This window comes from Chlorocebus sabaeus, chromosome 25 (genome assembly GCF_047675955.1).
Source record: "Chlorocebus sabaeus isolate Y175 chromosome 25, mChlSab1.0.hap1, whole genome shotgun sequence".
Lineage (NCBI taxonomy): Eukaryota > Metazoa > Chordata > Mammalia > Primates > Cercopithecidae > Chlorocebus > Chlorocebus sabaeus.
The window spans coordinates 52,978,914-53,003,647 of record NC_132928.1 but is presented as its reverse complement, the minus strand read 5'-3'; the positions used below and the strand labels follow the sequence as shown (position 1 = coordinate 53,003,647).

Here is a 24,734-nt window from a genome sequence, read left to right as displayed (position 1 = left end):
TTACACAGTGCATGGAATTACACAGTTTTCATATTAGCTTCTTTCACATTGTTACATGCATTTAAGTTTCCTTCATGTCTTCTCATAGCTTTATAGCTCATTTCCTTTTATCATTGAATAATATTCCATTGTGTGAATATACAACAGTTTATTTATCCATATACCTATTGAAGGACATCTTGGTTTCTTCCAGGTTTTGGCACTTATGAGTAAAGCTGCTATAAATATCCATGTGCTGGCTTTTGTATAGACATAAATTTTAAAATGTCTTTGATTAAATACCAAGGAATGTGATTGCTGGATCATATGGTTAAGAGGATGTTTAGTTTTATATGAAGATATATCGTTTTTTAAGAAAAACATAAATATTGTAAAGAGCAATGGCATCCTCAGATCTTTTTCCTCTTCTCCTTCTTTTCTTTTTTCTTTTCATCATAAATCTTTATTTTTCTATTTACTTAAATAAAAGTAAGCCTGTACTCTTGAACAACATGTAAATTAAGAGTACCAACCCTGTACAGTAAAAAAAAATGCATATAATTTTTGACCTCCCCAAAACCTAACTATTAACAGCCTACTGTTGCCTGGAAGTCTTACTGATAACATAAACAATTGGCCAGGCGTGGTGGCTCACGCCTGTAATCCCAGCACTTGGGAGGCCAAGGCAAGCAGATTACCTGAGATCAGGAGTTTGAGACCAGCCTGGCCAACATGGTGAAACCCTATCTCTACTAAAAATACTAAATTAGCCTGGCGTGGTAGTGGGCACTGGTAATCCTAGCTACTTGGGAGACTGAGGCAAGAGAATTGCTTGAACCCAGGCCACGGAGGTTGTGGTGAGCTGAGATTGCACCACTGCACTCCAGCCTGGGTGACAGAGCAGGACTCCGTCTCAAAAATCAAAACAAAACAAAACGATACAAAATTGTGATATATATATATGCAAACACTAATTCAAAGAAATTTGGACTATTAAAATTGAAAGTAGATTTACAAGAAAGTGATATTATCAGAGGTAAAGATGTATATTTTATAGTAATAAAGGAGGCAAATTAACAAGAATAAATAGAAATATTAAGTGTGTATGAACATAATAGCATAGCTTCAAAATACATAAAGCAAAACTGATGGAGATTAAAGGAAAAATACACAATTCCCAAATATAATCAGAGTTTTCAACACTCCTCTTTCAGTAATTAGTAGAACAAGTACACAGTCAGGAATAATGTAGATGTGAACTACCAACTTGACTTTATTGACATTGATAACACTCTCCTAACAGTAGCAGAAGACACATTCTTTTCAAGCACAAGCAAAGTATTAACTGATACATAATAAGCTGGGACATAAAACAATTGTGAACAAACTTGAAAGCATTGAAATTATTCAAATATGTTCTCCGACCCCATCAAAATTAAACTATAAAGCAACAAATAAGAGCTATATGGAAAATCCCCTATTTTAAAACAAAAGAAAAAATCATGTCTAAATGATCCATAGATGTAATGTGGGTTTTGTAATTTAAAATTTCTGTTTGACATCATTGTATTTTAAGTCATGTTTAGAAGTATTTTAATGATGTAATTAACATTTTTATCAATATATAGTGTCGTTTAAATCAAAAACAAAACAAAACAAAACAAAACGACAACAATAACAACAAACAATTAGCACATATTTGATATACTAAATGTATTATATACTACATTCTTACAAAAATGGTAAGCTAGAGAAAGGAAAATATCATTGAGAAAATTGAGGAAGAGAAAATATATTTACAATTTATTGAGTGGAAGTGGATTATTATAAAATTTATAAAATCTGAGTCAAGGAAAAATAATGAATTCACACATTGTGTTATTATATGGTCCTATATGCAAAGCAAAAATCCTTAAACCGATAATTTACCTTTTGCATTAAAAACATTTACCAATAGGCTGTTATTGTGGACATCATTTGGAGTCCAGCCTTTAGCTCTTGTATATTTATCATAAACCTGAACATATACATATAATTAACATACCTGCCTTACTTTGCTAACCATGCTTATGTAAAGAAAAGTATCAAGTAATTTTCAAAAATGAGTAATCAGTGAATAATGTGTATTTGGTTTGGCTTGCAATGCCCCAGACTCTCAGATAGAGACCTACAAATTTGTGACATGAATACTAATTTAGTCACCTTCATTGTCTCTGTTAGCCTCTGTTCTTCAGGTTACTGTTCCCTGAAGCAGGGCCTGTGAAAATAAATAATCCTGGTAGAAAAACCAACAATTAGTCATCCAAATGACCCAGATTTTCCCTTTGCAGTTTATGAATTTGGGTAACATGCCATGTTAATCCTATCTTCAGGTTGACTTACTTCGGCTGCCGGGACTCCTCAGATCCCCGCCAATGGCACTGTGTGCTAGTGACACAAAAGATGTCTTTAGCCTTAGAAAGCTATTCTTAAGAAGGTGAATCTGCTGGCAGAGAAGACATATCCTTATTCATTAAGTCCGATGCAGGTGATTTATGTGTTAACCTCTATTGTTCATGGAGAATTCACTGTAGACATGGAATTATAGTTAGGAAGTGGGGGGATGTGGTAGAAAGAATCGAAACTTTTCCGTAGAACTTCACTTTTATGTCTTTAATAGTCCCCAGAGCGTTTCTGGGAGGAAGTGGCTGTCTCATTTAGGAGATGTAGAGACTCAAGTGTGAATATGTTTCTTCTTGGTTATACTATAGGTTACAAATTGAGCTGGAGCTAGCTTATAGGACGTCTGAGCCCCAGTCCAGGGAGAGGAAGCCAGGGCACAGCTCAGTACTTGGCCATTCCATCCCTGCTGTGATCAGTCTCTGAGACTGGTCTTGGGAATAGCATTATTTCATCTCTATTATCTGTCATTCTGCTTCATGCTTTATTTTTCCCTGGAACCCTCAGCTGCTGCTTTACAGATTCTCATTGTGTTTCAATTACTTGGAGCTTAGATTTGAAATGCCAATTCTTTTCCCTCCTCTTCCACCTGGATTGGGTTCCAAACCTTTCCAGCCTTCTTCTTCCTCTGCTTAGTCCTATGTAGAACCCCTTTTGATAGCCTCAAGATGTGAAGGCTCCTCCTTTTTTTTTTTTTTTTTGGCTTAGGAACTTCATTTTAAAGCATTTATTTTTTGACTCCTCATCTTTTATTTTTATCATCAGGTTTCCTTTTAATGTTCCTGAGTGACGGGAAATGTTCTCTCTTGCTGCTGGGAAAGGCACTATAGAAATGAAATATGTATTGCCTTTCTACTTATTTGATTATCTGCTTCCTCAAAGCAGTTTAACAAATTAACATTGAGTCTCTTATTTTCTACACAGTTTCTTTTAAGCAAGGAAAGAATTATAGCTGCTCAATTGCTCCCTTGCTTTCTTGCCCAACTTCCTTTTCCCAGAATGATTTGTCCATAAAATAAGAAGGAAGAAGGAAAACCCACTGGAGAGGATTCTGATTCCCCTGGCAGATGATGGATGGCCGGCTAGATGACAAGTCGGCTTTGGGAGGCACAGTGAGCTATTTGAGCCTTTTCAACTGTTTTTTGTTTTGTTTTGTTTTTTCCTGACTCATGAGGTTATAGAGGAAAAATGAAGGGGCCATGGACATGGTCTTTTGGGTGGGCTTAATGAAGTATGACTAAGACAATTCCAGAATAGCCTTTATTGAAACATTACTTTGTCTGAGATTGTTCTTAGTGGGATACGTTCTAAGAACTAACTAGTGAAAGCATTGGATCAAATGCTAGGAACAGGTGAAACCAGCTTAGGAAGACTTAGGGTTGAGGTCCACCCCCAAAGGAATAGACTGATTTTAAAACAACTCCTCCCTAGTGACTTATCATAGTGCCTGAAATTCCATTATTAAGAATTATTTTCTTTAAGTCTCTACAATCTCCAGAGGTCTCTTTAAAATAGTAAATAACTATATACTAGAAATAAAAGTGTTTTAAGTCTTTATCAACTATTTATAACAGAAGTATTCTCTTATGGATTTTGATAATTCAAAAAATGAGCCCCATGGCCCTGCTGAAATGTAACCTAAGGTAGCCATTTAGAAGTTTTAGGGAACAAGAGAAGTAAAAAAAAGTGGTATTGAAAAGAGGGACGAATTAAAAATGTCACCTACTTCCCAATTTTGCTCAGGACTGGCCTTGTCGGTATAGTCTGTATTCATGGCAGCTGGTGGAGAAAGCACAGAAAATAAAAGGAAACCAGTATTTCCAAGGTTCTGTCATTTTGCCAGCCTGCCAAGGAGACAGATGCTGTAGATAGATTTGACCATAAGCTCTGGTTGAAATGACTCTCAGGCTGTGTCTGGTTTTGTGTGCAACCATAGCTCTGCTGGCAGAGGAAGTCTGGAGATCGAAGTGGCAGCAAACCCAATGCCCAGACCCCTGCTTCTCACTTTTGTCTACATAATTTAGTCTCACCACATGATTTTAGCACAGTCTATTCCCTTCCTCAGCCCTTGATTTCTCCATAAGCAAATGAGCCATCAGTGTTGCAAGGCTCCAGCGGGTTAGGAAGAGCAAAAGAACAGAAGATAATAATACTCCAAATCTGATATCAACCAAGGACTGGTAAACTCTAGGATTAGAAGATGACAGAAGCAACATGAAGCTTCTGTTGGGGAGTCTAGAAATTTACAAGGAAAATAAACCAAGGAGAAGTAGGGAGAGGTAGAGTCCCAAAGCGACCCCGCAGGTGTTTTATGTTCTTCTTACTTCTGCATGTGAATTTGAGAGCCATTCAAGGAGCTGGATCGCAAATCCTTAAGACTTCCATTTAGCCATAGCTTATGTACAGCCCACAGAGAAGCCAGGCTACCCTGTCTTCCTGCCCTGTAGGTACTGTTCTAGGAGTGACACAGTCTGAAGCTTATGCCCATTAAACTTCATCACGGGGCTGTGTTGTTCTCACCTAACTCTTCATGTTTCACAGTTTCCCAGGCTCAGCCTATGAATGTAGCTGGGGAAGTGTCATTCACTAGTGAATAGCTTAATTTGTATCCAGGAATAAATAATAGAGAGAGAGTCAGCAGTGCAGTCCCTTGGAGGGTGCCAGTGATCATTGCTCTTTAGGAAGTGCCCCACAGGGAGATGGCTACTGCCTTTGCAAATCATGTGTGTTGGGAGGAGAAAAGCATGTAGATTTGACGTTTGAACAGCACATGGATTAGGGCCACTGACCTTCATACAGTCAAAAATTTCCCCATAATTTTTGACCTCCCCGCAGTTTACTGAAAGCCTACTGTTGACTGGAAGCATTACCAATAACGTAAAGTCCATTAACACATATTTGACATATCAAATATATTACATACTCTATTTTTATAATATTGTAAGCTAGAGAAAAAATCTTATTAGGAAAATCATGAGGAAAAAAATTATTTACAAATTCTTCTTCTTATTTATTTATTTATTTATTTATTTATTTTTTGAGAAAGAGTTTCACTCTTGTTGCCCAGGTTGGAGTGCAGTGGTGCAGCACAATCTCGGCTCACTGCAATGCCCACCTCCCGGGTTCAAGCAATTCTCCTGCCTCAGTCTCCCAAGTAGCTAGGATTACAGGCATGCGCCATCACACCCAGCTAATTTTGTAGTTTACTACATGGGGTTTCACCATGTTGGTCAGGCTGGTCTCGAACTCCTGACCTCAAGTGATCCACCCACCTCGGCCTCCCAAAGTTTTGGGATTACAGGCGTAAGCCGCTGCGCCTGGCCATATTGACAATTTATTAAGTGGAAGTGTATCATCATAAAGATCTTCATCCTCATTGTCTTCATGTTGAATAGGTTGAGGAGGAGAAAGAATAGGAGGGGTTGGCTCTGCTGTCTCAAGGGTGGGAGAGGTGGAAGAAAATATGTATGTAGGTGGACTGGCAAAGTTCAGACTCACGTTGTTCAAGGGTCAGCTAATATATACATATCTTTTTGTCATTTTAAATAAATGATTCTGCTTCCCTGGGCAAGTGCTAGGAAGCACATTAACTGCATAGTAGTCTGCAGTTTGAATTGTTTTCATTCTTTCTTTGGTATTCCAGAGATTTTATAATCTGTGTTAAAATCATGAGTTCTGAAACTCGGTGAGAGACAGGGCTTTTGAAAGAGAGCACTTTTGGCTGTGTGATGTAAATCTGTTTCTCTTCAGAAAGGCAGGGGGCCTGTAGATGATACTCTTATTATTATTATTATTATACTTTAAGTTCTAGGGTACATGTGCACAACGTGCAGGTTTGTTGCATAGATATACATGTGCCATGTTGGTTTGCTGCACCCATCAACTCATCACTTACGTTAGGTATTTCTCCTAACGCTATCCCTCCCCCAGTCTCCTACCCCCCAACAGGCCCCGGTGTGTAATGTTCCCTTCCCTGTGTCCGTGTGTTCTCATTGTTCAACTCCCACTTATGAGTGAGAACATGCGGTGTTTGGTTTTCTGTCCTTGTGATATTTTCCTGAGAATTATGGTTTCCAGCTTCATCCATGTCCCTGCAAAAGACATGAACTCATCCTTTTTTATGGCTGCATAGTATTCCTGGTGTATATGTGTCACATTTTCTTTATACAGTCTATTATTGATGGATGTTTGGGTTGATTCCAAGTCTTTGCTATCGTGAATAGTGCCACAATAAACATACGTGTGCGTGTGTCTTTATAGTAGCATGATTTGTAATCCTTTGGGTATATACTCAGTAATGGGATTGCTGGGTCAAATGGTATTTCTAGTTCTAGATCCTTGAGGAATCACCACACTGTCTTCCACAATGGTTGAACTAATTTACACTCCCGCCAACAGTGTAAAAGCATTCCTATTGCTCGACATCCTCTCTAGCATTTGTTGTTTCCTGACTTTTTAATGATCACTATTCTAACTGGCATGAGATGGTATCTCATTGTGGTTTTGATTTGCATTTCTCTGATGACCAGTGATGATGAGCATTTTTTCATATGTCTGTTGGCTGCATAAATGTCTTCTTTTGAGAAGCGTCTGTTCATATCCTTTGCCCACCTTTTGATGGGGTTGTTTGTTTTTTTCTTGTAAATTTGTTTAAGTTCTTTGTAGATTCTGGATATTAGCCCTTTGTCAGATGGGTAGAGTGCAAAAATGTTCTCTCATTCTGTAGGTTGCCTGTTCACTCTGATGATAGTTTCTTTTGCTGTGTAGAAGCTCTTTAGTTTAATTAGATCCCATTTGTCTAGTTTGACTTTTGCTGCCATTGCTTTTGGTGTTTTATTCATGAAATCTTTGCCCATGCCTATGTCCTGAGTGGTATTGCCTAGGTTTTCTTCTAGGGTTTTTATGGTTTGGGGTCTTACATTTAAGTCTTTAATCCATCTACAGACAAACATGGTAAAGCCCATATCCAGAATCAAAAATGAGTGAAGCAATTTGCCCAGCACTGGGACCTCCAAGTCTAGTTCTGAACTTGCAAATAGGTCACATTCTAGGAAGAGATGGACATTTCCTGACAGATCTATTTTGAGAAACCAAACTCTGTGCTGAGACTTAAATAAAGGGGCAGAGAAACTTCCACTTTCCCAGGATACAGGAATGGAAGGAGAAGTCGGTTTGGCATAATAATTCAACATTTTTCTATCATGCGAAGGAAGAATCAGAATTACTGCTGAGATTCCTCTGTTTCCCTCAGATGAGAATCTTCAGAGGAGAAGAACTTGAATTAATTTTATTTTCCCAGTTAGTAGGGTTCTCAACACCTCAAAGTACCAGCATCGGTCCTCTCAAGAAGGAAATATATTTAACATTTAACCTGGTTCCTGTCCTACAAAGCAGAGATGAAGTCAGATGAGGAGGAAGCAGAATGGGGAGTCAGAATCAAGACTTTTTTTCTCTGTTAGTTTGGATAAATAGCAAAGCTATCTAAGGATGAATGCTGTTATTGTCGTTACATTTGGTTTTCAGTTGGTGGTGGGAAAATTAAATGAGGACTCTGTCTCATCCAGTCCACTGTGCATTCTATACATCCGACTCCTATCTGCTGCCAAATTCAGAGCATGTATTCCTTCTTAGCCCATACCCTCTTATTTCCATAAGAATCAATACAATGAAGTAAAATAATAGAGAAAAATCTGATCCTCTTTTACTACTTAACCTTCAAAGAGCTGTTTCTAGAAAGACCTCTGGGATTGCTATTTAGTCAGGGGTGGTACTGCTTGGATAAATGAATTACAATATTTTGTTTAACTAAACAACTGAAAAGTTGGGACATTACACTAAAAAAATACACTGGGCAAGAAAGATTATGAGAAACTCTTTCTTGAGTTCTCTACCACATCCTGCCTGTTCATGGGTTTTCTGCACTCCCACACCAATACCACCATCACCTCATCTGTGAAACTCAATACCATGTTAAAGCTGGAAAGGCCCTTTGATAGAAGCCAGTTCAACCCCATCATTTTACTAATTTGCAGATGGAAGGCCAGGATGGTTAAGATACTTGCCCAAGGTCCTAGAGGCCAGCAGGGGCAAGCCAAGACCAGAACCCAAGTCATGTGGCCTTGGTCTACTACTTTCTTCATCACACTGTATTGTTTCTTGAAAAGTGTGGTACAGATGCCAGTTTCTCTTCAGCAAAGCTAGATGCTAGATAAAAGTTGTGATCAGACTTTTATGAATGCCTGAGGGAGGGTGGATATTGACTTTAGAAAAGTTTATGAGCTGATGTCACCCTGATTTTAAGTCTGAACTAAAACTCAATTAAGTGCTTCTTTGTTGTTACATTACAATCTTAGTGTTGCAGGAAGTTCTGAAATATCACATCATTTCTTTTGGGCTAAGTTTTCTCATTTAATACAAGAAATTTGAGTTGAATTCTCTTTAAGATCTGTTTCCATTTTAATGAGCTCTGGTTCCTCTAAAATGGTTGTTAAATGCCCACCCTCCCCCACCTCCATCACAATCAGGAAATGGGGTCTTTAATCTTTCACACATTCTTACATAGGAGAAAAAATGATTTTAGTACTGATTCTGACTGACTCTGAAGTATTGTTGTAACCTTCTGAAGTTCTTTCAGATTGGCTCAGACCCTCAGGGGAACCCTGAACCAAAGTTTCAGGGCAGCTGTAGGCAGAATAACAGGACTTTGCCTATTTGTTAGGAACTACTGAGCTCCGCAAATATGGACTTGGGTTGGAAGCTGTGCCAATGTCCCTGTGATGGTCTCAAAAAATGGATGACTAAAAGAGCTGCCTGGTTTGGCATTCTCTGGGGGACAGTTCTTGGAAAGTTTGTTGGTGGGGCTGGCCACTCTATCTGCAAAGAATGATGTCTGTTTTCTGGTGTCTACCTTACCCTGTTCCTCGCTAACTATTGAAAGATGTAGGAAGACTTTGGGAACCTGCCCCTAAGTCTGAACCTGCCCCTAAGTCTGTCTTCCGATATAAAGGTTGACTCCTTTCTGTATAGAATTATCTAACGTTGTTAGTCAGGAGTTAAGAGATCTGCACACACTGAATTTTCCTCAGTTCACAGTTTTAGGGGAAATGATGTTTTTATCCATGTTTTGAGATTTCTGCTTTTCCTTTGTTCTGTCTGTAAAGAACTGGAGAAAACTTTCCAGGCATCTCTTGCCTTTCCAAATTGCATTCATTCATTAAAGTCACATCAAATTCAATAATAAAACTTTCTCAGAAATAGCCATGAATTTATAAGCAGTAACACATGATTTAATTATTTTTTTCTCTTCAGCTGTATTCAAAGTTTCTTCAGAACAGGGGATATGTTTTATGCTTTTGATCTACCTTGTGGCTTCTTTGTGATAATTTGAGTTTAATATAATAAAACATAATGATGAAGCAGTGAGGCCAATGTCTCCTTCTGGAGTCAGTCTTGGCCTATAGAATTTATTGACATATTTTCAGGTTACATATATCTAGATCTTTATGGGGTTGAGCTTTACTCCTAGTGAGTATCAACACTTTGAAACTTATAAACATCAAATTCTGGAATTCCCCTGCAGGCCTACAGAATCAACATTTTCAGGGGATAGAGCAGGAGTAAATTTTTTAAAAAGCTTCCTAAGTGAGTCTAGTGCACAGCTATGGTAAAGCCTGCCTCATGGAATAAGAGGGCCACTCTTAAGGGAGTATGCCAACAGAGGCTTCCCAAGTACAGGCATCATTCACGTACACAACTAGCAAGGGAAAAACACACATCATTATTGCAGGGCATTGCTAGGATTGTGCCTGGGTGCCCACAGGCAGGTTCTGTACAAGAGGACAATAGCCAAAGGTTAACATACATTTTGAACAGAAATTCCTCAACCAAAAGCATGTTTTAAAACCTTATAACACAATGGCATTGGAAGTGAAGACCAGCAGAAAGAGAGTAGAGGCTTATCAGAGTGGAGAGGTAAAGAGCAAAGCTAGGGTTATGTGTAGGTGGTCATCCACATAGTATGATTTGTAAAGACCTACTGACTTAAACCTCCCTTGTGAAAAAATCATTTGGCTTAAAACACTGACTCTTGTTAAGATGGAAATACCTGCGAATCACATCTGACTGGGTACATCATATTCTTACCTGAGAACACATTGTAATGGGGTGGGGAAAGAGCTGGAAACATAGATGGAAAGAGAGAGGGTGTTGCCAAAAGAGGATGCACACTGGGCAGGGTATCGTGCAGACAGTGGCAGCTGGACAAATATCATCACTTGATTTACTGTTATTTAAAAGAGAACTGCTCAAAACTATGGGACTATTAAATATGCTATGTTTTTCTCTTGCCTACCCTGCTGAGAAGCTCCTTGGCTCACTCTGGCCTCTGCTGCTAGCTCCTGAATTGGGAAGAAAGCAACAGGAAAGCAACCTCATCCCACGGGAGATGGCCTGGTGGTCTAGGCTGGCCCTGAGAGTGAGGGCTCTGAGATCCAGCCTGAGGATTTTCCTCTGACTCGCTGTGTGGCCTCCAGCCAGTCTCCAAACAGCTTTAGTTTCCTTGTATGTCAAACCAAGATAAATACCTAACTTCCCACTTCTCTGGGGCATTGTAAGGCTTCACTTCTGCCACTTTCAGTAAGGTTTGTCCAAAGACCATAAGAGGAAAGCTTTTGAGTTTTAAGATGAATTACTTTTAGTACTTATGTAGCATTAGGTAGAGAGGAGAATGTACTGGGAGGGTGGGATAATGGAGAACACAACAACCTCACTCAGAGAAGCAGTGTTTGTAGTGGAAGAGAAACCCAAAAGGGCTTTTGGGGTTGGGGTGCAAGGGAGAGAAGTCTACAATTGGTACCAGATGCCATCAGAAGCTAACGACCTGACAAACTCCGTCCTCATAAAACAAATTCCTTAAAAAGGAAGCAAATGGAAATATAAGCTAGTGAAAGAATTTGCAGCAGCTGCCCTAAAACCATTTCTCACTTCATAAACAGGTCTGGGTTTGGTCCTTTTCTTTTTTTTTTTTCTTTTTTTTTTTTTTTTTTTTTTTGGTGTTGGTCTTATTTCATGCCACTTTCCCCTCTCATATTCTCCCCTGTCTCATTCTTCCTCCCTTGCTGCTCCTGCCGGATGGACTGCTCACACTGGCAGTCATAACAATAGTAGTTCCCATTTTGATGGAGGGAGGCTCGTTCAGAGCATTTGTTTTATGTCTTGTCTCAACATGTATTTGTCTTCAATGATGGCATGGATTAATTGGACGAAGTCACTCAAAACAGCACTTGCTCTTTTCACCCTAACTTCTTTCCAATAAACTGATGTGGACGAGAGTATTAATGACTCTCTGTTTTCCAGTACTTCCTGTTTAGCATGCTGAAGAAGAGATTACGTTTGGAACATCCGTGGCATGTGGCATCTAAAGAACTGGAGTTTTTTAGCATCACTAATGAAGCATCATGATCACATTTCATAAAGGATAGTCAGATTTTAGCTTCCTTGTCAGATAGATTAAGTAAATATTTGGAGACAAAAATGTATTTCCTACATTGCATATCAGCATTGAATTTGGGGAACTGGGGCTGACTCATTAACAACCCCCACCTTATATTTTTCTTCCTTCATCAGGTCTCAGAATGGATACTTCATCATCACAGGAAATAACCAGGGCTTAAACTTGTGAAAACATTTTCTTCACACTGATCACCTCCAATTCTTCCAACTTATACATAATAAACGTAGAGAAAAGAAATGAGAGTATCGTTGGCATATAATTTACATCCCAAGGCCGTAAGAGCAGGGTCAACAACTTTAGCATGTTTAGTTTGAATCCATCCTTTTGGGGCTAGTGCTTTTTAAGTCAAGACTCAATTATTTCAAGGTAGTAGGTGCATATTCAATGATGTTTATTCTACTTTCTCATATCATTGCCCAGATCTTTGATAGAATAGTTGACCACTAACACAATTCAGGGGGAAACAGAGCACACTACTGATGACAAGATTCATAGTAGTCATATCTTTTGGGCTAATAATTAGCACCAGGGACAACAACATCAAAAGCAAGAAAATATCTTGTTAGTCTTCCATACTAGACTATGTATTCCCTAAGAGTATGGTTCTTATACCACTGGTACTCAGATCAATGCCTTCCCAACAGAAAGTGCTCAGTAAATGCTTATTAATGAATGAGTGGAGAAAGATGGTTGAATCAGTGTTTAATGATATTTTCATATTTCAGATCCCTACTTGTCATTATAACATTTAACAAATTTCTCATTTTGATAGCCAAGGACTGACTTTGCTGTCTATAACATGAACAATCTTAATTTGGCAAATTTTTATTGTGTCGACTACAGCAAGTCATGTGTTTAATGTAAAGTGGGTAAGAGCCAGTTTTCCTCTTCAAAATGTTCATAATCTGGTTGGGACATTGAGCATTTAGGAGACACTCATATACTAATTACTTTGTGAATAAAAGGATAAATAAGTTAATTCACTGATTAAAGAATGAGAAAATGCATACATGACTATAACACAACATAAAGCAAAAGAAATGCTAGAAGTGAGTTACTTTTTAAATCTCACTGGGAAGTTCAAAGGAAGAGGGCATCTGAAGGGACTTTGAGAAGGAGGGTGTCTTAGCTCATTCTGTGTTGCTATAACCAAATGCCTGATTGTGAGAAATTTTTAAAGAAAAGAGATTCATTTAGCTCATAGTTCTATAGTCTTGGAAGTGCAAGAAGCATGACGCTGGCATCTGCTCAGCTTTCTTGTTGTGTCATACATAGCAGAAGCAAACACATGCAAAGGTGCAAAATTTGAGAGGCACCCTGACTTTATAACAACCTGCTCTCGTGGGAACTAACCTATTCCAGTGAGAACTAATTCAGTCACCACCATGAAAACAGCACTAAGCTATTCATGAGGGATCTGCCCTCATGACCCAAATACCTTCCACTAGGCCCCACCTACCAATACTGCCACATTGGGAATCAAATTTCACCATGAGTTTTTTGGGAACAAACCATATGCAAACCATAGCAGAAGGCCTTGTAGAAATCTCAACAAATTGAGCAAAGGTACTGAAATGGGAGAACAAAAAAATGGGGTGACTAACAGCAAACAGACCACTGAGGCCTTCTGCAGTGAAGCAGTAGAGGAATAACAACTCTGTGAGGTTGCCATAATTATCCCCATCTTATAAGGGAAGAAGCTGAAGCACTTGGGAATGAATAACTCACTCCAAATCAAACAGATGGTAAATGATGGGTCCAGGATTCAGTTCCAGAGAGCCTGAGGCTAATGCCCTTATTATTAACCTCCATGGTTCTGCCATGGCAAGAGGGTGACACTCATTTTGCTCCAGTGTATTCTTGCTGCTGTTATGGTCCAGGCTGAGTCTAGATTGGCCCTGGCAATCCAAGATAGCAGTTCTCTGCTGAGAGGATGTCTGTGGAAGCATCTAGCATAAGTAAAGCATGGGACATGGATTCAAGATGTGTGAGTTTCCTCTTCCAGTAACCGGTTCCATTTCTGCTGAGTCTGTGCTAGTCTTCAGTGGTATGTACTGCTATGGCTTTAGCAGTTGTCAAAATATTTCCATACCAATCGGTAAATTGGTGTTGCCTTTCTGTCATCTCAGAAACCTAGGCCCTTCAGGCGTGGCCTTCTGTGTCACCTTGTGATCAAACATTTGAAAGACTGATGCCTGACATAACTAGGGGCCTTCAGATTTCACTCCTGAGCTTTGTTCTGGATTTGTTCTAATTGCTTGGGACCCAGCAGTACTGGTTGTTAAATATTTTGAGTGTCATCCCATGATCTGTTCATTTCTGAACCATGCAGAACTCTCGGAATATGTTCTCCACCTCATTTCATCACTATTTGATCCTTCTGGAAGAAAAAGCCATAGAAATTCAGCTAACTGTTACTTGTTAGCTGTTAGTTTTTATGTTTATTATTTGCTGCATGGTGTTGGGTAGTAGAGCAAAAAGGGGATGAGTTAAATATCGGTTTTGGAGAAAATTGTTCTCTCTGGTTTAGGAGCCCTCCCAGACGGAGCTGCAAAGTCATCGCTGCTCCTTACTAGTTCTCAACGAGTCCTAAGATGCTTCTGTTTCTCTCATCCCAGCTGTGTCCATCAGCCCTGTGGGAAGCAGGACAGCTGTCCGTCATTGCTGCTTGATCACGCCGATGTGGTGAACTGTACCTCTATAGGCCCAGGTCTCATGAAGTGTGCTATCACTTGTCAAAGGGGATTTGCCCTTCAGGCCAGTGGTGGGCAGTACATCAGGCCCATGCAGGTGAGTGGAAAGATCATGATCACCAGGACCAAGTTCCTGGGAAGGGGGGGTATTCATGCTCTTCTCTCTGGCTCCACAGGGAAAGAGCAGATGTTTTTAAGCCATTTGAAAGGAAAACATGGGGGCTCTAACAAGCAGAAAGAAGGATGGCTTAATAGAAATGCAAGGTATATAAAAGTATGTACAGTGCTGATTAAGTGGGTTTTAAATTTCTCCTAAGGTGGGCAGTAAATGGGAGTGCTTATTCTGTTCTTCTCCCTTGTTTGTCTTTCTATCAGAAATTATTTTCCCTTCTTTTACCTTTAAGATGAGAATGCCAAAGTTCAGACTTGTCTGTAATTTTCAGTAAAGATCGGTTGTAATCAGCATGTCTGTGGTTCACACTGTCCACCCACCCCCCAACAACCCTCCAACAAAAAGACTGAAGAAATAGAATCTGATTTTCTCCCCAGAAGCATTAAAGCTGTTACTGAGGCAGAGATTCTGTCATGATTCTAACTCTGGCCAAATTTTCCAAATTTCTACAAGCTTCATTTCAAATTTCTACAGCACCATCTTCAGAATTTCAAGCTGGTCTGGAGGTAGTAGAATATGTAGATTAACAGGATGGCTCAGGAGACAGATCAGAATTAAATTTTGGCTCCACTGTATATAAGATGTGTAACTTTGGATTAAAAAATAAGCAAAACAAATTAATCTCTTTAAGCTTGTTTTCACGTTTTTTTTTTTTTTTTTTTTTTTTTTTTTTGAGATGGAGTCTCGCTCTGTCTCCCAGGCTGGAGTGCAGTGGCTGGATCTCAGCTCACTGCAAGCTCCGCCTCCCGGGTTCACGCCATTCTCCTGCCTCAGCCTCCCGAGTAGCTGGGACTACAGGCGCCCGCCACCTCGCCCGGCTAATTTTTTGTATTTTTTTAGTAGAGACGGGGTTTCACCGTGTTCGCCAGGATGGTCTCGATCTCCTGTTAAAATGATTAGAACAGAGTGCTTATCTGATTGAGTTATGATAATGACTGGAAATAATGTAAATGCTTTTAGCAAAATGATAGGTACATAGCACTCTAACCGTTGTCAGTATTATGAGCATGATCATGTATTCTCAACTAAGAATTCTGTTTTCCATCTTTCCTTTAGAGAGTCTTCAATTCCCTACAGAGAAATTTTAAACATGATATCAGCCATTAGAAAACATGACCATATTATAAGATAGAAGAAGGATGCCCTAGGGAAGAGATGATGGTGCTTGAGGAAAAAAAACCAGAAAGATGTTGTCTCATAAGAAAAGAGTGGACACACAACTGTTAACTAGACATCAGTGACTTACAAGAGTTGATTTTTTTTTTTTTATTTTGTGCCAATTGATTGCTTAATAGGTTGGGAACCTGTGGGAGAATTTCACTTGCTTAGAGACGTCAGGATTTAAAGGTATGCACTTTGGCTTCAGCTGGCTTAGTTTCTGCCTAGAGAGAAACAGGTTTAATATACCTTGAGGCACCAGCTTCTTGGTCTGTGATGCTTTAGTCAGGATGGCAGAGCCCTTATTACCTGTTCTTCACCCATCTCAACTCAGGCAAAGGAATGTCCACTCCAGAAAAGAAATAAAAAGACTGGAAAAAAATGCAGGGACTGAATCTACTCATGTGATAGGTGAAGAAGGGGAGAGAAGAAAAGACAACATGTTTAATGCATTAAAATTAGAAGCAAATTGAAAACAAAATGGACAATACCTAACACAGACAGGAGAAACACTAGGCAATATATGCAATATATGCAGATTTTGAGAGACGTTCTTTGTTTGTTTGTTTGTTTTGAGACAGAGTCTTGCTCTGTCACCCAGTTGCCCAGGCTGCAGTGCAGTGGCACTATCTCAGCTCACTGCAACCTCCCAATCTCCACCTCCCGGGTTCAAGCGATTCTCCTGCCTCAGCCTCCTGAGTAGCTGGGACTACAGGTGAATGCCACCATGCCCGACTAATTTTTGTATTTTTAGTAGAGACGGGTTTCATTCTGTGTTAGCCAGAATGGTCTCCATCTGCCGACCTTGTGATCTGCCCACCTCGCCCTCCCAAAGTGCTGGGATTACAGATGTCAGCCACTGTCCCCAGTCTGGAGAGGCATTCTTTAAGTGATAGTGGCTCGTTGTAGTTAGAGCCAGACTTGCATGCTGTGTTAAGTGAGTGAGGGGCAGCATCTGGGCTGGGAGAAGGGTGGGAGCTCGCTGTTTGCCAACCACATGGTGCAGTCAGCAACGACACTCTCCAGCTGACCAAACGTGCTGTCACTTGAGGCTGGCCCCATGAAGGAAATTATACAATCCCTGCTCGTGATCCCAAGACAGTGGGGATATTTGCTTTTTGTTGACACAAGAACCGAAACTAAACAGAAAATTGTGTCTGGCTTTGAACTGGGTCCTTCTGGCAAGCAACAGGGAAACATGGGGAACCGGGAAGGAGCAGCTAGCCAGGAGTTGGTGTCGGGGGTGACAGGTGCCTTAAGCAGTCATTTTACCTGTGGCTTTGGTGCCACTGTGATTTCCTGGCAGGATGGCTGACTCAGCCATAGAAACTCCCCTTTCTGCCTTTTACCTTTGATAATCCAGTAGCTAGAATGTTGGCTGTGCGTTTTTCAAACAAGTGATAAGCTTCTAGGTCTCCAGGTCCTAGCTTGTTACATTCCCCCCCCCAACTAGACACCTTCTTCTCCCACCTCCCCGTGTACTGCTGGGAAGTCCTGATCATTTTTCAAAGGCCAATCCTGTATTACCTCTTCTGTGGAACTTCTACATGCTGTCCTCCCTGGCCGAGGATGGCAGTTCCTCCTCCAGCTCCTGTTGTACCATCATACAGGAGCATGCATTATACAGTATGGCTTTATTGTTGCATATTTATGTTTTCTTTCTTCTTGATCTCAGTTTTCTACTTCTGTTTGATGGTTTGCAGTCTTTATATGGCATCCTTTCTAACCATTACAGAAGGGGATAGGATACAAACAAAAATGTAGCTCTTAACATTTCCTTCTTTACTTTCTTTTCTGCCTTCCTCCCTCTTTTTCTCCTTTCTATTCTTCCCCCTTCACATGTTTTTGAATAATTGTTTCAACATGAGATTTGCTTGCCTGGTCGATTTTTAGTTCCTGGAAGATATCTTGTTTAGGACAGGACCTAGCCCTTCTAAGTGCTCAATAAATATGTCTTCATTGAATTTGTAGCAATGTGCTCTAGGGCTGCCTTACTGAAATGGCAGGCCCTAGGAAATGGCTAGAATCTCTCACATTTAACTACAAGGTTTGGAAGATGCCTTGTATGCATTAACTCTCAGCACCATTCCCAGTGGAGGTAATTATTTTCAGTAGCATTATCAGTTGGCTTATTAATAAGAGTGCCAGCAGGAGACAGATGACATACTCAAAAGTGGGCAATTTGAGAGAATTTAATCAAGGAACCACTCATAAATGTGTAGGCAGGATATAGGAAAATCACAAGGAGATGGTGCAGTATCCCAGGTGAAAGGGTTCAGTTATCACCCCTAGGCCTGAAAGGTTTACCTTAGGAGTGCAGAATTACAGGAAGAAGGAGCAGAAACTATGTGGAGCAGGCTTCTAGAAGATGTAGCCAATCTGCAGTGACCCTTGGGAGAGAGTGGGGAGAATCAGCACCCTGGCCTCCCTCTTCCCCTCTCCCTCTCCAGGCTCCTGACACTGTGTCCTGGATCTGAATGCAAGTACAAGTCAGAGGCATGAAATCCACTGGGGTCAGTTTCTCTGGACCAGAGCAGGGCGGAGAAGAGTTGAGAACAGGTCTGGAGGAGCAACTGGAAAGCAGACAACAGAGATGGCCTGAAGGAGTCTTGCCATGTCATGATTCTCTGGCACTAGCAGCCTTCTTTTATCAGCATCATACTGAGTATTGTAAGAATGTATATTAAAACAATGAGGCCTGAAGAGGGAGAAAGGCAAAATAATTTGTCCTGTTTTAAATGTTTAGACAGATAATCACCAAGACTCTTCTAAAGCCTGGAAACTACTCTCATAAGCCTTTTATTGTGACTTTGACAGAAGCAATTTCTCTGTTTCTAGAAGGAAATTCTGCTCACATGTTCTTCTGGGCACTGGGACCAGAATGTGAGCTGCCTTCCCGTGGACTGTGGTGTTCCCGACCTGTCTTTGGTGAACTATGCAAACTTCTCCTGCTCAGAGGGAACCAACTTTCTGAAACGCTGCTCAATCTCTTGTGTCCCACCAGCCAAGCTGCAAGGTATTGTCTGGTCAACCAGGAACTGTATGCAAGTTCTCTTCCATCCCTCGCTCTTGAGGGTACTTTGGGACTCTTTTCATCACGCCAACACCTTTCCCATTTGCTCCACTGTGTCACCATCTTCTGATAACTCCGGAAAGGTCCCAAAGGGCAACACCACTCTTTGTCCCCAACTACTTGAAAGGATGCACTGGCTCAGGTTCTCATGAATGAAGGAATCTTAGACTTTCCTCTATTTTTATTTGATGATGTGTACCCCAGAGGCAAGCCTACTAGAATGGTTGTCCTGATAATATTCATAATCAAGATACAGTCTATTGTGTACATTTTAAAATTTAATATTTAACAACCATCCTTTGAGTAATGTGTGACTTTGTCCCTGGCTTTAGTGCTGGTTAGAGATAAAGATGGGGTGGAGCCTGCTCTAACTGATGGCTTCTCAGACTTTGATGTGCTTAATAATGACTCAGGAGGCTTGCTATAATTGCAGATTCCTGAACCTTTTCCAAGAGATTCTTACTTAGTGAGTCTGGGGTGAGATAATGATGCTATGGTGAGTAGTTCATGGATTGCATTTGGAGAAACCGTGAATTGTACTAAGGCATATAGTATAGTGTTTAAATACAGAACTCTGCATCCAAACTGCCTCTGTTCAAACCCTGATTCTGCCCCTTACTAATTCGGGCAAGTTACCAATCCCCAATTTCCTCATCTGCATAATAGGGGATAATAATAGGATCTATTTCATAGGGTTGTTTGAGGTTTGAAGTTTACACAAGTTAATACATGTAAAATGCTTAGAACAGTGCCTAGCATATAATAAGCACTATAAAAGTGTCATCTATTATTATTTTAATGCTTTCCATGATACCATCACTGCTATATTTTTTATTATTTGTAGGTAGGAAAAGAAGTAATGATTTAGTTGGTAGCCCTTCTTTCATTTGGGTCAAGAAATATTTATCTGACCTCTGTTTTATGTAAGAGCATCACACTGGATGCTCTATAAGTAAAAAGATGTAGGACAAACATTTAACATGGGATTTTTGAGATGCTACTCAAGAAAGAATAATGTGACTTTTGAAAGACACCAGTAAGTTGAGAGGTTTTTATTTCATCTGCTATGATTATCTTTCTGGGCTCTCTGTTCTAAGCATCTTGTGCTTCTCTTTCTTGGAGTCAGGACTGAGCCCATGGCTGACATGTCTTGAAGATGGTCTCTGGTCTCTCCCTGAAGTCTACTGCAAGTTGGAGTGTGATGCTCCCCCTGTTATTCTGAATGCCAACTTGCTCCTGCCTCACTGCCTCCAGGACAACCATGACGTGGGCACCATCTGCAAATATGAATGCAAACCAGGGTACTATGTGGCAGAAAGTGCAGAGGGTAAAGTCAGGAAGTAAGTTGAATTGTTCCTGGTCTTTGGAGTTCTACCTACCTCGCTGCTTGTTATGTTTGTTTTTCTGTATGATCTCTCTTTACCTGCAGGACTATATTCTCCAGTCACGACAGGTAGGTGACCTGCTGTGCTTTCTGTAAATGTGTTCTGTCCCATAGAAGATCCCACAGTCTCACTTGGGTACTTTTTAAAATAATTTCTGCCCTAATGATCGCTTTCCCTGAAAGTAAGAGTTAGCAGCATCCCAAGTGTTGTATGTGTCACCTGAATCCAACCTGTGTCGGCCTATACACGTCAGTCCAGTTTACAACTGCAGGCCTGGCCTGGTCCCCAGTGCAGACCCTTATGAGCTGTGGATATTGGGAAAATTCCTTTCTCTGCCTCAATTTTCTTTCTATAAAAAGGGGATGATGATAACAAAAAAAATATCTACCAGTTAGGGCTGATGTAGGAACTAAATGAATGATATGAATAAAACATAAAATTCAGTAAATTTACTTTAAAAATATAAAACTCAACTCATTTTGGCTATTAACATTGTTATTATGTCTTTCTGCTTTCTCCTCCCTGAATTTTAAGTATGTGCACTCCTAGACCTGTGGCCAGAAACACTTTTCTTCCAATGTCGTGGGGGATCTGAAAGAACAAAAACTTTATAATGTAATTTAAGAGGAAGGGCTTTCACTAGAGTCATTTTTGGGTTCAAATCCTCATCTCCCCTTTATCAGCTGAGTAACCTCAGGCAAGTTACTTAACTCCTTGGGTCTTGGTCTCCTTCCTTTCTTCTAGGTCTCCTTCTTATCCTTTTAAGTTTAGAATAATGCTTTCATCAGTATTGAGTTGAAAGATAATTCAACCTTCAACTCAATATCCAACTCAAGGTTAACTCAATATCCAGCCCAGTGCCTGGCTTGTGCCAATTACTCAATAAATGGTTTCAGAAAAAGCAACTTTTTCTGAGTGAACAAAAAACTTTCAGGGAAAGAAACTCCTTGCATTTAGGAAATAGTAGCTATTCTTTCTCTACCATAAATTATGTAGCTACAGGAGAAACCAAATCTGTTTCTTACCTAGCACTTACCTAGCTACATTAGTTCAAAGCCTGTCAATATGTATTCTTTTAAGATTTTGTTTTTGAACTAACAAAATCCTAGCCATGGTATTACCAGTGGTGCCAGGGCATACAACCTTTGCTTGTAAGCTAGGATGGTCTAAAGGGACAGAAAAAAAAAATCAGGAAGCTATCTGACTCCAATTTACCCTTTCTCTAGTTGATCCCTCAACCATGTTAACGTTTGGCCAATAGAGCAATGGCCTCTCCCAGGGCCTTCCACTCTAGAAAAGGCCCAGGCTCATAAGTGGGAGGGAAAGAGCAAGCCCATACCCTGCCCTTTCCACCAGAGGGAAGGGCCAGGCTGATTAGAACATAAACAATACTAATGAAAAATTCATAGGAGGCAACACTCCCTGGTTCAGTGGTCTCTAGCAGATGCAGTAAACAGTTTTTGACAACCAAGAGCATATTTGCCTGTGATTTTCATAGCATCTAGAGGCAATTTGCATAGGCAGTGAGTACCAGGTAATCTTCCAGTGAAAACATTACTACAATTACCCTGAAGGCTGCTGTTTTCTTGCTTTTTTTCTCTCTAGTCTTGCCTCTTTTTTCACACACCAGCAGCCACCTCAGATATCTGCAGAATAGTACCATGAAGAATAAATGACCAGGGACCAGAGAAATGTCTCAGGACCGGGAGGAATTAAAGACAGCAAGATCATCACCAGTTTTCTGGGCCATGTCTCAGCTTTATGTTGGGAAAAAACGAGGCCTCCACCCAGAACACTGGGTGGAGTTCTGGGTTTGAGGGACATTTTTGGACACAGCTTTTCTGACTGAGAAAGTAGATGCTTGCATCACAATGTCAGCATCAGTTTGGGCTTAAACGTTGACATTCACAAGCACCATGCTGAGGAAAGATTAAATTATTTACCGTGTTATGTAAGCTGATTAAATCTTAGTTTACACCTGTTTACATAGCAGGTGGCGGATTGGTAATCAGAAATTTGCAAGTCTAGCGTAAATCACTGCCACTTGCTGCTCATGTTTACTCAGTGAACTATGTCAGCCTTGATCCTTGCATGTGGAAAAAGCCCAGCATTGTACAAATGAGGTCCTCAACTTCTTTCTAGGACATGCAAGCACAAAGAGAAGAAATTGAGAAAAGCAGAAGGGAAATCAATCCAGAGAGAATGGGCGCATGATAATTTTATGCTACTGTACAGTGTAGTAAAAAAAAATTTTGAAGGTTATATTTGCAACTTGTTTGCATGACCCTGAGCAAAATACTCAACGTCCGTGTATCTCAGTTTTTGCATCTATAATGTGGGAAGCAGTAACTATTTATATCCAACAATGTTGTTTTGAGGCTGAATGTCGGGCAATGTCGTGAAAGCATTTTACAAACTTTGAAGTTCAAAACATATGCTATGCCAGATATTACTTTTTGTTCATCTTTTTTTTAAAAAAGAAAACAATTACTAAAATATCAGCCAAATACATTCCCCTCCTGCTGCTTCTCAAGTCCATGGTTTCAACACAAAAGAATGATAAGTGCTGGATTTGACTTCCTCTGATATCCCTGTTCCAGCTTTGTCTCATTCTACCCAGGGACGTCACAGATGACATATTCATCCCCTGCATGCTCTGTGCCAGTCTCTGGGTTAGGAATAAAGACAGACACATAAATAAGACCTGGGCAGTCCAACCTCAAAAAATGGAGTCAGGATCTTTGTTATAGAGTTGTTGGCCACACCTTCCTTCTTGAAACTCTTCTTCCTTGATTCTCTTCCATCTTGCTCCCTGATTCGTGTTCCCTCTTCCTGTCTATCCACCCTTGATTTCCTTTTCTGCCTTTATTCCTCTGCCCATTTCTTTAAAGTTGATATTTGTCTGAGTTCTCTTTTCCAACTTGTCAGGCATGATGCTCATTTACCCTGTAGCCTCAGTTACCATCTGCATGCTGATTGTTCCTAAATTCATACCTGCCAATATAGTATCTTCCCTTAAGGGCCATAAGGCCCATAAGACCAACTGCCTATGGATGTTGCCGCTTGGATATCCTGTCTACATCTTGAACTCTTAACTATGCAAAACAGAGCCTATTATAATTCCTTTCAAACATGCATATCTTTCTGTGTTCTGTGAAGCTGGTTGAACCGGGTGCCTGCACGTCACCTGAGACTCTTCAGTGCCCTTTACCTTCTCTCAAATCAGTTATCAACTCTGTCATTATCTTACTGACTCAGATATGCTTGTTTCTCTCCATCCCTGCTGTTGAGTCTCTATAATAGACTATTATCATTTTTCACCTCTGAACTGATCTTTCTGTCTCCAGTCCTTTTCCCTTCAATATATTCACCACTTTGCAGCAAAAATGGCCTTCAAAAACCTCAAATCCAGTTTTGTTATTTCCCCACATGAAAATGAATGACCAGCCTACCTGCCACTTTATTTAAGGGCAAAAAGTTGAATATTAAGATAGTTTCAGTGCCTGCACAATCTAGCAGGGCCTTGCTTACTTCTCCAACCTCATTGCTCACTATCTTCCCTGCAGACCACTTCCCTTCAGCTCTTACACAACCTTCTTAGCATAGGCTCTAATACTACTGGAGTTCTTTTATATCTTCATGGAAGCCATGGCAGTCAGGGCGTTCAGACGTGGAATTCCTTCTTCCCAGAGCTCTCCCTGACAGTAACCTTTTGCTTGACTAACTCTTACTCTCTTATTTTTAGTGTAGGTGTGACGTTATCCAGGAAGTTTACCAGGTCTCCCCAGACTGTAGGCCTCCTCTCATAGGCTGCCATTGTACACCAAATTTCTCTGATGATATCACTTATCTCACTGATTACAAATGATCTGGTTACTCATCTCTATTGGCAAATAGACCACAAATATTTTGCTTAGTATCTTGTGCCCAATGACTAGTTATTTACTGGTAGGTATTCAATACTTTCTAAATGGGTAAAAGCATTGCATTTGTATGCAAACTTATGATAGAATTTTGATGTGAAAGTTGATGCTAAAAATAGTGAAGGAGAGGAGAGGTTTTTCTTACGAGGTAATAGAAATCCCTGTTTCAAATGCTTTAGAGTGAATGAGAACTTTAAACATATATATGTAGTATATGTAAAATTTTTTTTCTAGCAATTATCTCAACGACATAGAAAGAATGGTCATTCTTCAAAGACAGTTTTAATTTTATTTATTCAACAGACATTTATGCCTGATTAGTGCCACTCTATGCAAGTTAACGGTAACAGAAAAAGGATTACCTCTCAACAAGCTCACCAGAAAGATGCTTCTCATACTTG

General features: G+C 40.1%; 1 protein-coding gene across 1 annotated transcript in view; it reads left to right on the top strand.

Moving 5' to 3' along the window:
* The window catches only part of PAPPA2 (pappalysin 2), a 302,229-nt gene that overhangs the window by 203,878 nt on the left and 73,617 nt on the right, over nt 1-24,734 (top strand). The window contains exons 14-16 of the mRNA XM_037985912.2: nt 14,548-14,719; nt 18,791-18,968; nt 20,152-20,365. Coding sequence (XP_037841840.2) covers nt 14,548-14,719; nt 18,791-18,968; nt 20,152-20,365 — 564 coding nt within the window. The remainder of the gene's footprint in view (nt 1-14,547; nt 14,720-18,790; nt 18,969-20,151; nt 20,366-24,734) is intronic.